Below are 16,153 nucleotides of genomic sequence, written 5' to 3' on the forward strand. Positions count from 1 at the left end.
CCCCTTCAATAAACAATAAAGTCTATCTTGAATTAACAAAATTTTTTTTTTTGGAGGTGGGGGCATATCTTTATATATCTATATCTATCCTTGGACTATAGTGTGGTCCTGCCCAGGATTCAAAGTCACACGCTCCAACACAATAGGTATGAGTGTCAGGCTGTACCACCAAGGATGGAAGTTTTCTCTTGCTACTCAACTACATGATGTTCTTCTCTATAGGCACATTGCAGTGGTAAATAAAGATCTATATACCAGCACTCCTCTATGTAGGTATTTATATATCTATTGTAAGATGGTAGCTGCACAGCTCCTGGATGGGAAATGTGTCACTGAGGTGGTTACGCTCTTTGATATGAGCTCAGAAAGCAGGCTCCAGCACTATTAGTGCTGAGAGGGTTTTTTTAATGGGCTCGGGTTGTAGGAACAGCTACAAGAGCTGGGTGGGACTGGCCATTCCCACATCTCCACCTCCAGGATTGGAGAGGCTATTTAAGGCAGTTGAGCTGCCTCAGTTATTGTCCAGGTAGTCTAGATACAAAACACCTCTGTTGTCTTGGTCAGTTACAGCGAAGACTGACTAAGCATGGAGACCACTGTAAATGGGTAAGCCCGTACATCTGAGAGATTGTTTTATTTTCAGTCATACCATTTTGCCAGTGAAGGGCAATTTGCTTTCATTTGATGATTTCTGAAGTATAAATCTTCCTATGTGTATAAGATATTTGCTGCTTGTGCTCACCCCAACTGCTGCCAAAGAGTGGTATCCCTACACTATATCTAGTTAGTACATACAAGTTTTGTGGTATACAGAGCTGTATATATAGATACCAGTACAATGTGCCTACATTGAGGAACAGCATATAGAAATGGAGCCAGAGAAAACTCTCCTATCCTTGGCAATAAAGCCTGTTGCTCACAGTTAAGACTGATGTATACCAAAATAGAGTTTTTGACCAGACATCAAAAAAATCAAAAAGTTAATTAATGAATGTACAAAACATGGTTACATGCCACCCTTCCCACAAGGTCCTGAGGAGGAACAGAACAATCACAGTGTCGTCTGTCATCTATGCCTGCACAGAAGAGACATTGCATGTTGCAAAACTGCAATCAGGACCTACAGTCATGTCCGAAAATGATGGCACCCTTGAAATTGTTCCAGAAAAAGAAGTACTTCTCCCAGAAAATTATTGCAATTACACATTTTGTTATAAATGTATACTTACTTTGTGTGTATTGGAACAAGACAAAAAAAATTGAAAAACAAAGGCAAATTGGACTTGGAAATTTCACACTAAACACCAAAAATGGGCCCGGCAAAACTGTTGGCACCTTTCCAAAAGTGTGTAAACAACTTTGTTTCAAGCATGTGATGCTTGTTCAAACTCAACTGTAGCAAGTAACAGGTGTGGGCAATATGAAAATCAAACCTGAACCCAGATCAAAAGTGGAGAAGTTCACTCAATCTTTACATTGTTTGTGCCAAAATAAGAATTGAGAACAGAAAGAGAAGTCCTGTCTGGGGACTTGAGAACCAAAATTGTTGAATAATATAAAAAATTTCAAGGTTACAAGTCCATCTCCAGAGATCTTGATTAGTGATGAGCGAGTGTACTCGTTGCTCGGGGTTTCCCGAGCACGCTCGGGTGACCTCCGAGTATTTGCTATTGCTCGGAGATATAGTTTTCATCTCCTCAATTGCAAGATTTACTGTTTCCAGATAAACTGAATACATGTGAGGAATGCCTGTTTGTTAGGGAATTCCCACATGTATTCAGCGTATCTGGAAGCCGTAAATCATGCAATTGAGGCGATGAAAACTATATCTCCGAGCAATAACAAATACTCTGAGGTCACCCGAGCGTGCTCGGGAAAACCCGAGCAACGAGTATACTTGCTCATCACTAATCTTGATGTTTCTTTGTCCGCGGAACGCAACATAATCAAGAAGTTTAACAGCCATGGCACTGTAGCTAATCAATGCGGACGGCAGAGAAAAAACAATAAAAAGGTAGCAACGCAGAATAATCCGGAATGTAGATAAACAGCCCCAATCAAGTTCCAAAAAAATTCAAGCTGTCCTGCAGGTTCAGGGTGCATCAGTGTCAGCATGTACTATTTGCTGATATTTGAATGAAATGAAACACTATGGCAGAAGACCCAGGATGACCTCACTGCTGACACCAACATAAAGACTACAGTTTGCCAAAAATATGTGAGTAAGCCAAAATCCTTCTGGGAAAGAGTCTTGTGGAAAGATGATACAAAAATAGAGCTTTTTAGTAAAGCACATAATTATACTGCTTAACGAAAATGAAATGAGGCCTACAAAGAAACCAACACAATACCTACAGTCAAATATGGTGGAGATTCTAAGATGTTTTGCTGCCTCTAGCACTGGATGCCTTGACTATACGCAAGGCATCATGAAATCTGAAGATTACCAAAGGAGTTTGGGTCGCAATTTAGTGACCAGTGTCAAAAAGCTGGGTTTGCATTCTAGGTCATGGGTCTTTCAGCATTACAATGACCCCAAACATACTTCAAGAAGCCCCCAGAAATGGATGGAAACAAAGCGCTGGAGAGTTCTGAAGTGGCCAGCAATGAGTCCAGATCTAAATCCCTTTGAACACCTGTGGAGAGATCTTAAAATTGCTGTTGGGAGAAGGCGCCTTCAAATATAAGAGACCTGGAGAACTTTGCAAAGGAAGAGTGGTTCAAAATTCCAGTTGAGAAGTGTAAGAAGCTTATTGATGGTTATAGGAAAATATAGCAGTTATTTAGGAATTTATGTCCAATTAACCTTTTGTCCCTCTGTTTTTTGTGGTGTTCCAATACACACAAGGGAAAGAAACGTGTATAACAAAAAAATGTGTAAATTGCAATGATTTTCTGGGAGAAATACTTCAGTTTCTGAAACAATTTCAAGGTGCCAACACTTTTGGCCATGACCTCCTTGTACAGTGAGACATCTCCCCACTTTCCCCAATTTAGTCTCTCTTAAGAGGGCTAGAGTTAATATGACGAAATTAGACTTTTTATTTAGTTATCCTAATTATACCCATTTGTGAAGGAAGAGGAGACCAACATCTAAAACCTCTTAAAATATTCATTTTTTTTTAAGATTTTTAATATTGTACAATTTATAATCCTAAACTCACCTCACATTCAGGTCCAAAATAACTTGTTTTTTATCCATTTCTGTATGGGCTTTAACACCGATTACCTTTGGAGCCTGCCCAACACATAGCAAAATCACACCATTAAAGTGTCATAGAAAATCATGTTACAGGTACATAAATGATAATGATTGTCCATCAAGTATAACATCATATTAAAATGTCTACATTACATTAATGATTGCTAATGCTTAATATTACTAAATTGCCTGCCGTCCGTGTCAACGATTTACACTCATTAAACAATAAAATTAAATCCTTCCTGAATACACTTTGCCTGTATGTTCATGTACTCACTAATGCAATCCGAGCTCGTTTACTTAATTAGCTAACCATTATGATGCGTGACTTTCCCTTTAGGGAAAGCAAGTTTTTAAACACATAGTTTCCAGCATGAGGCTGTTAAGAAACCAAGTACCATAATAGATTTACCCTATTGAGATCTAAACACATAAAAGGTTTACTCATCATCATAATCACATTTCAAGGTGCAGGGCGCCGGTCAGTGCCGGCCGTAAAGCCGAGCACAGCGGTGACGTCACCGCTGTGCTCTGCCAGCCCTGACACATTCAGTGAAGGAAGCTCTGAGCAGCAGCGCGGACGCCGGGGGACGTGACAGACATCAGAAGGTGAGTATGTAGTGTTTTTTTTTTTTACTTTTACATTGGTAACCAGGGTAAATATCGGGTTACTAAGCGCGGCCCTGCACTTAGTAACCCGATGTTTACCCTGGTTACCCGGGTGCTGCACGGGGACTTCGGCATCGTTGAAGACAGTTTCAACGATGCCGAAGTCGTTCCCCTGATCGTTGGTCGCTGGAGAGAGCTGTCTGTGTGACAGCTCCCCAGCGACCTAAACAGCGACGCTACAGCGATCGGCTCGTTGTCTATATCGCTGCAGCGTCGCTGAGTGTGACGGTACCTTAACAGCCCAGATCCCGTAAGTCCATGATTAGGGGAAGTAGCAACACAGCATGTGCCATCATCACAGTATTTTTGTGACGATAATCTTCCACCGATTGGCCTATTCTAATATATAATGACTTTTTCTCCTTCTCCTCACCTCCTGATGAAGAAGTGCGAAACGTACTTGGGGCTGCGGGGACACATGGCCACTTCAGTGAGGTATGTATAAGTAGTTTGATTAGGCATTTACTCTGCACTATTTATTCTACTTATTATGCTTGCAAACTACTGACATCATCCACATGATTAAATTATTTCAATCACATATATTATACTGCAATTGAAGTATTGAAAACGACACCAATTTTCTAAGTAAATACATTTCCAAAGATGTTTTTGACATGAAATCATCATCAGGTGTCGGTAGCAACCCATCCAAGCCACACAGGGAAATTATTAAAACCATAGATGTCCATAAATGAAGTAATGAGAAATGACACAGGGAGAAAGCATTGAACACATGAAGAAAAGTTTAAAAAAGCCATGGAAAGTCATGGCACCACTGAAATCCATCAGTAATTAGAAAACAATCCTGCAAGTTAATGAAAAATAATATCAGCTGGTTCAACTGATGGCCTATAAAAGGGTGTCTCAATACCACAATAAACATCTCTTGATAAGTAAAACCAGTGAGCATGCAAAACATACTGATGGTATTGGTTACAGAAGAATTTCTAAAATACTGAAGGCTCCAGTGAGCAGTGTTTCGGCCATATTCTGTAAGTGGAAAGAACAACATTTCACTATAAACCGGCCATGAATAGGTCCTTTCCGCAAAGTTCCAGACAGTTGAGTGAAAATAATTATTAGAAGAGTTGTCCAGGAGCCAAGGACCACCTGTGGAGAGCTACAGATAGACCTGGAATCAGCAGGCACAATTGCTGCAAAGAAAACTATAAGTAATTTACTCATCCTCCATGACCTGTATGCACGCTCACCACACAAGACTTCATTGAAGAACAAAAAGCATGTTCAAGCACGGTTACAGTTTGCTCAACAACATTTAGACAAGCCTGCAAAATACTGGGAGAGTATAGTCTGGTCAGATGAAACCAAAATTGAACTTGTAGGATGCCATAAAACACACTATGTTTGGAGGCCAAAAGACACTGCATATCACCCCAAGACCGCCATGCTAACATGAAAGTTTGGGGGTGGGAATATCATGGTGAGGGGCTGTTTTTCAGCATACAGCTCTGGCAAACTTCATCATTGAAGGAAAGATGAATGGACAAAATGTACGGAGACATGCTTGATAAAAATCTGCTGCCATCTACCAGGATGATGAAGATGAAGCGAGGAAGGACATTTCAGCAAGACAATGATCCCAAACACACAGCCAAGGAAACTCTTGATTGGTTTCAGAGAAAGAAAATAAAACTGCTAGAATGGCCCAGCCGATCAGCTGACCTGAATCCAACAAAAAAATTATGGAAGGAACTAAATAAAGCTAGGAGTTCATAGGAGGAGCCCACATGACCTTCAGGATATGAAGAGTGTTTGTGTGAAAGAATGGGCCAAATAACACCTGAGCAATGCCTGCGACTAGTTTCTCCATACAGGAGGCCACCTGAGGCTGTCATCACAAACAAAGGTTTTGGTACGAAGTATAAAACAAGTTTAAGCAAGAATGTTCAATACTTTTTCTCTGTGTCATTTCTCATTATTACACACAACTTATTTATGAATAGCTACGGTTTTCAATTTCTTTGCCTGTGTGGATTGGATGGGTTGTTACTGACATCTGGTGAGAACTTTGTGTCAAACCAGCACTTCCAGTTTAATGCAAAAAAATCTATTAAAATACAGGCCGGAATACTGTGAACACTATGGACAATAGGATTAACAGCACACACCGATACATTGGACCTTCAGGGATTCTTCTAACAGATGCCGGCTAATCCCATACAAGGAAATCCGCATGTCGTAACCGTGTATGCTCATGTGTAGATACCTTTCGAAATATATTTACTTAGAAAATTGGTGATGGTTCAATAATTATATATATTGAATATATACTGTACATATGTATGTCACACTATTTTAGGTTTCTGGCCATTGTGTACCCAGTTTCTGTGTGTCACACCTTGCTATTTTAAATGAATAAAGATGTTTCTTTGTAGAGACAACCTTGTTTTCACAGTTTTCTTTGCAGTTCGGCAAATCAGTGGTTTATCAGTAGTTCTGCAACACTAAAATCAAACTGGAAAATCACCCAAAATATCACCGCTTCCCTAGCTGCATTTCTGAATATTGTAAAAGACAAAAAAAAATTGCAATTTATTTTACTTTCTTGCACTTCAATTTACTTTATTTAACTTTCTGCAAAGGATAAGAAAGCTGTACTCTGAAATGCAATAACATGCAAACATTGAGTATATGAAATTGGAGCTACATTATTCCACTATAGAAAATGTTAAAAAACACGAAGGTCGTACTTAGCGCATAAATTGGCCAATTCATGAGAGCCCATCAGCCGTGGCAAGGCCTACCTCTTGGATGGGACCCTAACCATACATGCCTCTCCTGGGCTGAAATCCTACAGTTTTAAGGGTAGGCAGGATCACGCTCTAGGTAAAGACGGCTTAGGCTGATGTGAGGAGTGCTCAGTCAGAAAGGACTAGATTTGTTTTATATCTGCAGTTTATAAAAAAAAAAAAAAAAAGTATAACCATGTTAGCTATTCATGGCAGAAATATTCATCTATATGTAGGGGACAGAGGTGGATAGGTTCACAAAGACAGGTGAACACCATTTCCATAAATCCCATAGAAGTGCATGGGAGTTACAGTAGAGCCCACGTGATAGGTATTCCTATTTTGGCTATGAATGGCAGGAGTGGGAAAAACTCTTGAATTTACTCTCATTTGTGCTTTCCCATGTGGTCATAGTCTAGTACTAGCAATTATATAAATGCAAAAATAATTAGACTTTTATTGGACAGAAATACACAGAATGGAATGGCTTACCTTCTCTCCAACATCGATCTTAGTGAAGTGGAATGTAGAAAGGTGCGTGTTATATGAACGGACCAATGGGGCGATGGTGCCTATGAGCAGCTTTTCCATGTACTGCCCTATAAAAGGCCACATCTGTGCTAGAATCTGAAACAGAAGAATTTGCACATGAGAATCCAACAAACTGCCTTACAGAGCAAGTTCACAATGTATTCTACTGCACTGTCATAAAGTATTTGTCCCAATTTACATATCGCCAATCCCACTAGGATAATATTTTTTCCTTAAAGGGAATCTGTCAGCAGGATTTTACTATAGAATCTGAGAGCAGCATATGATGTGGGGCAGAGACCCTGAGACAGTGATGCATCACTTGGTGTAGTTTCGATAGAATCAGTGTTTTCTCTTCTGTAGATGTAGCAGTGATGAGAATGATGAGTCGTATAACCCCACTAACACCTCCAATTTCCAGCAAGTTACCCCCATCAGCGGTGAGGGACGGGGACACGCAGATGAGCCAAACTTGACTTAACGCAATTCCTAGTTCAGTGGAGATAATTTCAAGCTGCTAAAATACTGATTGTATTGAAGCTCTATCAAATAACATCCCTGGAATCGATCTCCCTGCCTCTACATTATGCTGCTCTCACAAAAACTTGCTCACAGATTCCCTTTAATCAAAACAGACTTGGAAGTGACAAACGTGATTTAATAACATTAATAGCGCTCAAGGTAAAAACCCATTTATCACTGGTAAAATATAGTTCTTCGTGCAAAAAATTATTCATTTGTCTCAATTTCCATTTGAACATTACAGGCCTGTCAGTGGCCATACAGCTTAATATCGGCTGAAACTGCTGATTTCACTAGAAAAGTCTGACCATCTAAAGCAGAGGTGTCAAACTGCATTCCTCGAGGGCCGCCAACAGGTCATGTTTTCAGGATTTCCTTGTATTGCACAGGTGATAATTTAATCACCTGCACAGAATGATTCCAGTACCTTGTGGAATGCTAAGGAAATCCTGAAAACATGACCTGTTGGCGGCCCTCGAGGAATGCAGTTTGACACCTCTGATCTAAAGTGTATGGCAGTGTCCTGATTTTACCCAAATACCAAATGTCATCACATAGAAGGGTCAGGCATGCTGGATTTCAATTTTCCAGTTCCACTTGTTCCCAGTGGGGATAAAAAGCCTCTGGAAGTGGCTGGCAGGGACTTACTACCCCATCCCCATTTAGAGCATATGCCCGCTCTGCTGAATAGAATCTCAGGTTCTTATAAGGAAACATATAAGATGTGCCAACACTACAGATGGGAGCGTTCTACCAAAGCGAACACAATCCCTCACAAATGAAGATGAAACATACCTTGTTTAGCCATTCTACTTTTTCTATATCAGGAAAGGTGACCTGCAAGAACAAACCGAATGGATAAGCTATAATTCATAAATGGTTCTCGGCATTTGTACAACTATAATGCAACATGTAGAGAGGCATCTTCTCTAGTTTGGTGGCCTGAAAATATCTAGACACCAATACAAGACTTTCATAACTTGTATTTACAGGATATTACTTTAGTTACCATAACCATTTTATAATAAGAATCTGTCGAAAAATAAATTTGTATACAAGCTGGGTGATCTGATGGCAAAAACATGCTCCAAAATGGTTGAATAATTGCTACTTAAAGGGAACCTGTCGCCCCCAAAATTGAAGGTGAGCTAAGCCCACCGGCATCAGGGGCTTATCTACAGCATTCTGGAATGCTGTAGATAAGCCCCCAATGTATCCTGAAAGATGAGAAAAAGAGGTTAGATTATACTCACCCAGGGGCGGTCCCGCTGCGGTCCGGTCTGATGGGCGTCGCGATCCGGGTCCAGCGCTTCCCATCTTCTCACGATGATGTCCTCTTCTTGTCTTCACGCTGCAGCTCCGGCGCAGGCGTACTTTGTCTGCCCTGTTGAGGGCAGAGCAAAGTACTGCAGTGCGCAGGCGCCGGGAAAGGTCAGAGAGGCTCAGCGCCTGCGCACTGCAGTACTTTGCTCTGCCCTCAACAGGGCAGGCAAAGTACGCCTGTGCCAGAGCCCTAAGACAAGAAGAGGACGTCATCGTAAGAAGATGGGAGGCGCCGGACCGGACCGCGATGCCCATCGGATCGGACCGCCCGCGTGAGTTTAATCTAACCTCTTTTTCTCATCTTTCAGGATACATCAGGGGCTTATCTACAGCATTACAGAATGCATTACAGAATGCTGTAGATAAGCCCCTGATGCTGGTGGGCTTAGCTCACCTTCGATTTTGGGGGTGACAGGTTCCCTTTAAAACGCAATCTGTTGCTCTAAGGGTATGTTCCCATGAAGTAAGTTTCTCAAGAATCCTCAAGAAATTCTGTTTTCTCCACCTCTAATATGAATCGGCACCATTGCTTCTCGTATAAACTATCTTCTGTGGATTTGAAATCTGTGTCAGAAAAAGTCATGCCACTTATGACATGAGAGTCACTGCTGGTAGGCAAGCATGGATAAGTCCAACTAAATCGCCACAATTCATGTCATGATCTGGACCAAATAAAGCTTGAAATCATAGGCAGAAATTGGAGGGTCGGTCTCAGATCTCTGCAGATTCTCAGGCAATGTAGGGTCACAGGTTTGTTTTTTTTAACAATCAAAAACTGTGTGAACTAACAAGATAAATTTACTACAGACCAAGAGGAACAGGAGCACAGGTACATTTTATTATCTGGGTGGAACAGTGACTTAACCACTTCAACCCCAAGCCTGTTTTCACCTTCATGACCAGGCCAAATTTTACAATTCTGACCACTGTCACTTCATGTGGTAATAACGCTGGAACGCTTCAACTGTTCCCACTGATTCGGAGTTGTTTTTGTGACATATTGTACTTCACGATAGTAAAAAAAAAAATGTGTTCAATATGACTTGCATTTATTTGTGATAAAATTGGAAATTTGGCAAAAATTTGGAACATTTAACAGTTTTCAAACTTCTAATTTGTATGCCCTTAAATCAGACAGTTGTCACACAAAGTAGTTAATAACATTTCCCACATGTCTTCTATACATGAGCACAATTTATGAAACAATTTTTTTTGTTCGGAAGTTTGAAGGGTTAAAAGTTGACCAGCAATTTCTCATTTTTACAACAAATTTTATTTTTTTTTTTTATAGGGACCACCTCATATTTGAAGAGACTTTGAGGGGTCTATATGACAGAAAATCCCCAAAAGTCACCATTGCAAAAATTGAACCCCTCAAAGTACTCAAAACGACATTCAAGAAATTTATGAACTCTTCAGGTGCTTCACAGGAACTGAAGCAATCTGGAAGGAAAAAAATGAACATGTAAAAAAAAAATTTTCACAAAAAATTTACTTTAGTCCCAAATTTCTTTTATTTTCACAAGGGTAACTGGAGAAAATGGACTCCAAAATTTGCTGTGCAATTTCTCCTTAGCACACGGATACCCCATATGTGGAGGAAAATTACTACTTGGGTGCACGGCAGAGCTCGGAAAGGCACGAGTGCCATTTGACTTTTGAGGGTCAAAATTGGCTGGAATCATTAGCGAATGCCATGTCGAGTTTGGAAAGCCCCTGATGTGTCTAAACAGTGGAAATCCCTGACAAGTGACCCAATTTTGGAAACTACACCCCTCAAGAAATGTATCTAGATGTGTGGTAAGCACCTTGAACCCCCCCCCAGTTGCTTCACAGAAGTTTGTAACTTAGAGAAAATAGAAAAAAAAATTACATTTTCCCACAAAAATGTTTTGTGCCCTAATTTTATTTTCACAAGGGTAACAAGAGAAAATTGAACCCAAAATCTGTTGTGCAATTTCTCCTGAGTATGCAGATATCACATATGTGGGAGAAAACTACTGTTTGGGCACACAGCTGTGCTGAGAAAGGAAGAGGTAATGTTTTGGAATGTAGACTTTGATGGAATGCTTTGCAGTCGTCATGTTGTGTTTGGGGAGCCTCTGATGTGCCTAAACAGTGGAAATCCCCCACAAGTGACCTCATTTTGGAAACTACATCCCCTAAAGGAATTTATTTTGATGTGTGGTGAGCACCTTGAACACAGGTGCATCACAAAAGTTTACAACGCTGCTCTGTGAAAATGAGAAAAAAAAAATTTTCCACAAAAATTTATTTTTTTCACAAGGATAGCAAGAGAAAACGGACCCCATAATTTGTTGTGCAATTTCTACGGATTACACATATACCCCATATGTTAGAAAACTAATTTTGAGGCACAGTGTAAAGCTCAGAAGGGAATGAACGCCATTATTAGAGGTCAGATTTTGTTGGTTTGAGGGTACCATGTCAGATTGGTAGAACCCCTGAGGTGCCAGAACAGCAGAACACGGATGCTAAATGTGGTTTAGGCACACTGGGGTTCAGAAGGGAAAGCAGAATCTGCTGATTTCTTTCGGGAGGGTGAGGAGCCATTTAGCTTTTCCAGAGCCTTTGTGCTACCAGTAACATGGAAGCCCCCTATATTTCTGTTACCAGATGACAGACCTGAGTTGCGACTTGCTTTTTTTGTGGACTGAGCTTTTATTGGGAACATTTTGCATAACATATGGGATCACATTTATCCGGCGCTCTACAATGAGCACTTACTTTATGGTTTCCATCTTAATCTCCAAGTGACTTGATTAAGATGGATAGAAAATTCCATAAAGATGCGGTACATTCTGGTATCCTCCATTTTGATACAGGAAAGATATATATCTTGGTACCGTGTTAGCCAGTGGAGAGAAAATTTGATTAAGATGAAAGCCCCGAGGGAGCCAGTCACTATAATGAGGCAGCAGAGTTACTCTGGACTCCATTTGACCTCTGTTTCACAGTGTCCTTTTCAGAGGTGCACAATACTGTGGTGGCCTGTGCTTTTATGCAGGCCTAAAAAGACAGACACCGCCGGGTCACAGGTCAGACAGAGTCCACAGTGCCTCCATCTGCCTCATTATAAGGAATCTTCTGCCAGTGGTTCCCTCTGAATCACATATTTCAGAGATTTACACGGAAACCCTGATGCAAGCGCTCAGCGCAGGATAAATCTGCAGGGCTGTGGAGTCAGTGCCCATTTTAAGTTTGAGTCGGAATAAAATGAACGGACTTCTAAAATACATAATACATTGGGCACAGTAGTACAATGCAGGATGTGCTGTAAATGTCTCCATAAAAATTTGGAAAACTTATGAAATGTCCTATAAATGTCTGTTCTGTTCCTGATCTGAGGATCTCTGCATTTAGCAGAAATGAATCTGTGCTGCACTTTATGTCCATGCTCAGTAGTGAGGCAGTGCTGTGGGGTTGGAATGTGGAGTCGGAAGTCAGAGAAATTGAGGAATCAGAGTCGATGGTTTGGCTTACCGCCTCCACAGCCCTGTAAATGTGAGATGAGCCTTACTGCGATCTTTGGGAGACATAATGAAAAAAATCAGTAGTATGTCAAGAATCAGCTCTATTTATTTTTTATGCGATTCCTTCTGTGGTACAAGTGATTAGACTACTTCTTTCTTCGGGTTGGCACAAGCATGGCTATATATATATATATATATATATATATATATATATATATATATATATATATATATATATATATGGGGTACTTCCGTCTGTCTAATGCGGAAATCCCAGGTCGCTGATTGTCGCGGCCAGCTGGCTGCGACCAATCAGCGACAGGCACAGTCCGGACCCGAATTGGCCCCTCCCTACTCCCCTCCAGTCAGTGCACCCATAGGGTTTTAGCAGTCCGTTAAACGGACTGCATTACACCGTGGCATAAGGCGGTGTAACGCAGTCCGTTAACGCTGCTATTAACCCTGTGTGACCAACTTTTTACTATTGATGCTGCCTATGCAGCATCAATAGTAAAAACATATAATGTTAAAAATAATTTAAAAAAATAAAAAAACATTATATTCTCACCTTTCAGCGCCTTACCCGCTCCTCGCGACGCTCCGGTCCCAAGAATGCATTTCGGCAATGACCGGAGATGACGTAGCGGTCTCGCGAGACTGCTACATCATCACGTGTTATTGCTGTAATGCATTCTTGGGACCAGAGCATCACGAGGAGCATCGCTAAATGCCTGGCCTGGATCCGGGGGCCGACGGAAGGTGAGTATATAACTATTTTTTATTTTAATTCATTTTTTAACAGGGATATGGTGCCCACATTGCTATATACTAAGTGGGCTGTGTTATATACTACGTGGGCTGTGTTATATATTGCATGGCCTGTGTTATATACTACATCTCTGTGCTATATACTACGTGGCCTGTGCTATATACAACGTGGCTGGGCAATATACTGCGTGGCTGGGCAATATACTGCGTGGCTGGGCAATATACTGCGTGGCTGGGCAATATACTGCGTGGCTGGGCAATATACTGCGTGGCTGGGCAATATACTGCGTGGCTGGGCAATATACTGCGTGGCTGGGCAATATACTGCGTGGCTGGGCAATATACTGCGTGGCTGGGCAATATACTGCGTGGCTGGGCAATATACTGCGTGGCTGGGCAATATACTGCGTGGCTGGGCAATATACTGCGTGGCTGGGCAATATACTGCGTGGCTGGGCAATATACTGCGTGGCTGGGCAATATACTGCGTGGCTGGGCAATATACTGCGTGGCTGGGCAATATACTACACGGGCTGTGTTATATACTACGTGACTGGGCAATATACTACGTGGCCTGTGTTATATACTGCGTGGCCTGTGTTATAAACTGCATGGCTGTGTTATATACTACGTCTCTGTGCTATATACTACGTGGCTGTGCTATATACTACGTGGGCTGTTATATACTACGTGGGCTGTGTTATATACTACGTGGGCTGTGCTATATACTACGTGGGCTGTGCTATATACTACGTGGGCTGTGCTATATACTACGTGGGCTGTGCTATATACTACGTGGGCTGTGCTATATACTACGTGGGCTGTGCTATATACTACGTGGGCTGTGCTATATACTACTATACCTATTCTAGAATACCCAATGCGTTAGAATCGGGCCACCATCTAGTGCTTTATAAACTGTCAGTGCTTTTAGTGCTGCAAACAGGCAATCCCTGCATGTGTTGCGGCTGTCGAACAACTGCGAGACATGCAGCCGCGGGGACTTGAACATATTATTCTAGAACACCGAAAATACTCGATTAGGACACAGGGTGCTCAGATAACACCTTATCCGATCATGCTCGCTCATTATTAGCCACGGTGACCAGTCGTCGTCATGCCAACGATCGGCCCCTTGTGATGGCATCACAGGTGTGCCATTCGGAAGGCACAGAGGGCCCTCTATCTCCCCTCTAGATGCTGTGATCAATGTTGATTGCAGCATTTAGAAGGGTTAAACTGCCGGGAGCGGTGCGGGCACCGCTCCTGGCAGTGAGTGGCGGGTGACAGCTGTGCACGGGCGATTGCCATGACGTATTTATGCTTTATCGCTTGGGAAGTAATTTCCAACCATGACGTCTATATATACTGGAAACGGTTAAAGAGTAACTGCTATTTTAATTTTAGAAATCAATAGTAGACATGAGACACTTTAGAGGGATGCAGATTATCCGGCACATTCCAAGAATCTCCTCAAAGCAGATCAACTGATCTGGCAGCACAGTGGCCATTTATCAGCAGATACTAATATCACAACCAACATCAGTCAGAAACACAGCAGACAAAGCTAGATATTCACCCAAAATGCATCGAATGATAAAAAAACAGAAGTGTTTGGTTGCTGATGTGTTTGCGGTACCACACCCAGATTTATTTCCGTTGTTTCCTATGATGTGACCTGTGCCCATGATACCATCAGTGTTTGTGAGGAAACTGAAGTTACTCAAAGCAGAAGGAGGACGTAGAGGATGATACAAGATTAACAGGAGTGCAAAAGAGTCCATGTATGTAGGTAAAAAGCCCTGAAGACCAGACAGTCCTACATGAGATTTAGTATTTCTAATCACGGAGGCTGAGGTCATGTCTGGCCCTGGAAAGGCCCGGCCTTAATGCAGCACTTACTGCAGTACTCTCCAGGGACCATTGGAAAAACGTACAGACATCCATCTACTTCTACACATCCCTAAGAGACGCAAACAAAGCAGAAAATTAAACTGGCCGTACCACTGGGGTCTTTACCATTCTAACCACATAACTGTAAGGGCATGTTCACACGCACTGCTCTTAGCTAGGGATTTTTCTGCATTAAAAAGTGTTAGTAGGAAATAAATCTGGGTAAAATAAACATGTATAGACATGTTCTCAAATCTGTTTTTTTTCCCCCATGCAAAAATTGACATGTTGTGGACTCAGCAGCTCAAAAAAATGTAAGGAAAAAAATGACTATGTATGAGATTTTAGAAATGTAATTTACTTTGCTGGCTTTGCAAAACACTTTTTTTTGTGCAAAAAAAAAAGCCAAGTGTGAACGCACCCTAGTAGAGAAGACATGCGAAAATAGCTGATCTAAACAACCACCTTCTTCAGGATTGCATGCAAGCTTGTTCTCATTTAAAGGGGTTTTCCACTACTCGAACAATAACGTCTTAATCACCATATTTGCACCAGTAAAATAACACACTCGCCTCCAGTGGCTGCACCGTTCCACTAGTGACGGCACCAGCTCTCCCGGAGCTCATGTGAGATCGTTTTGTCATGTGAGCCCTCCCACCAATCAGTGCTGGCTTCTATCTCCCCACCTATCAGAAATCAAGAGGAATTGAGCGGCCAGCCGCAGCTCTGACTTCCTCTTAGTGTCTGATTTTCTTAGGGTACCGTCTCACAGTGGCACTTTGGTCGCTACGATGGCACGATCCGTGACGTTCCAGCGATATACTTACGATATCGCTGTGTCTGACACGCTACTGCGATCAGGGACCCCGCTGAGAATCGTACGTTGTAGCAGATCGTTTGAAACTTTCTTTCGTCGCTGGATCACCCGCTGTCATCGCTGGATCGTATGTGACGCCGATCCAGCCGATGTGTGACGCGCTTAGTAACCCGATGTTTAC

The 16,153-nt window shown here is 41.8% G+C and overlaps 1 protein-coding gene across 1 annotated transcript in view; it reads right to left on the minus strand.

Annotated features, from left to right (window-relative positions):
• ESYT1 (extended synaptotagmin 1) overlaps positions 1–16,153 on the minus strand; it is a 139,692-nt gene that overhangs the window by 90,045 nt on the left and 33,494 nt on the right. The window contains exons 2-4 of the mRNA XM_077297549.1: positions 8,473–8,514; positions 7,117–7,251; positions 3,165–3,238 (exon numbers count right to left, since the gene is read on the minus strand). Of these exons, the coding sequence (XP_077153664.1) occupies positions 3,165–3,238; positions 7,117–7,251; positions 8,473–8,514 (251 nt within the window). The remainder of the gene's footprint in view (positions 1–3,164; positions 3,239–7,116; positions 7,252–8,472; positions 8,515–16,153) is intronic.

The sequence above is a fragment of the Ranitomeya variabilis genome, chromosome 3, assembly GCF_051348905.1.
Source record: "Ranitomeya variabilis isolate aRanVar5 chromosome 3, aRanVar5.hap1, whole genome shotgun sequence".
In the NCBI taxonomy this organism is placed as follows: Eukaryota; Metazoa; Chordata; class Amphibia; order Anura; family Dendrobatidae; genus Ranitomeya; species Ranitomeya variabilis.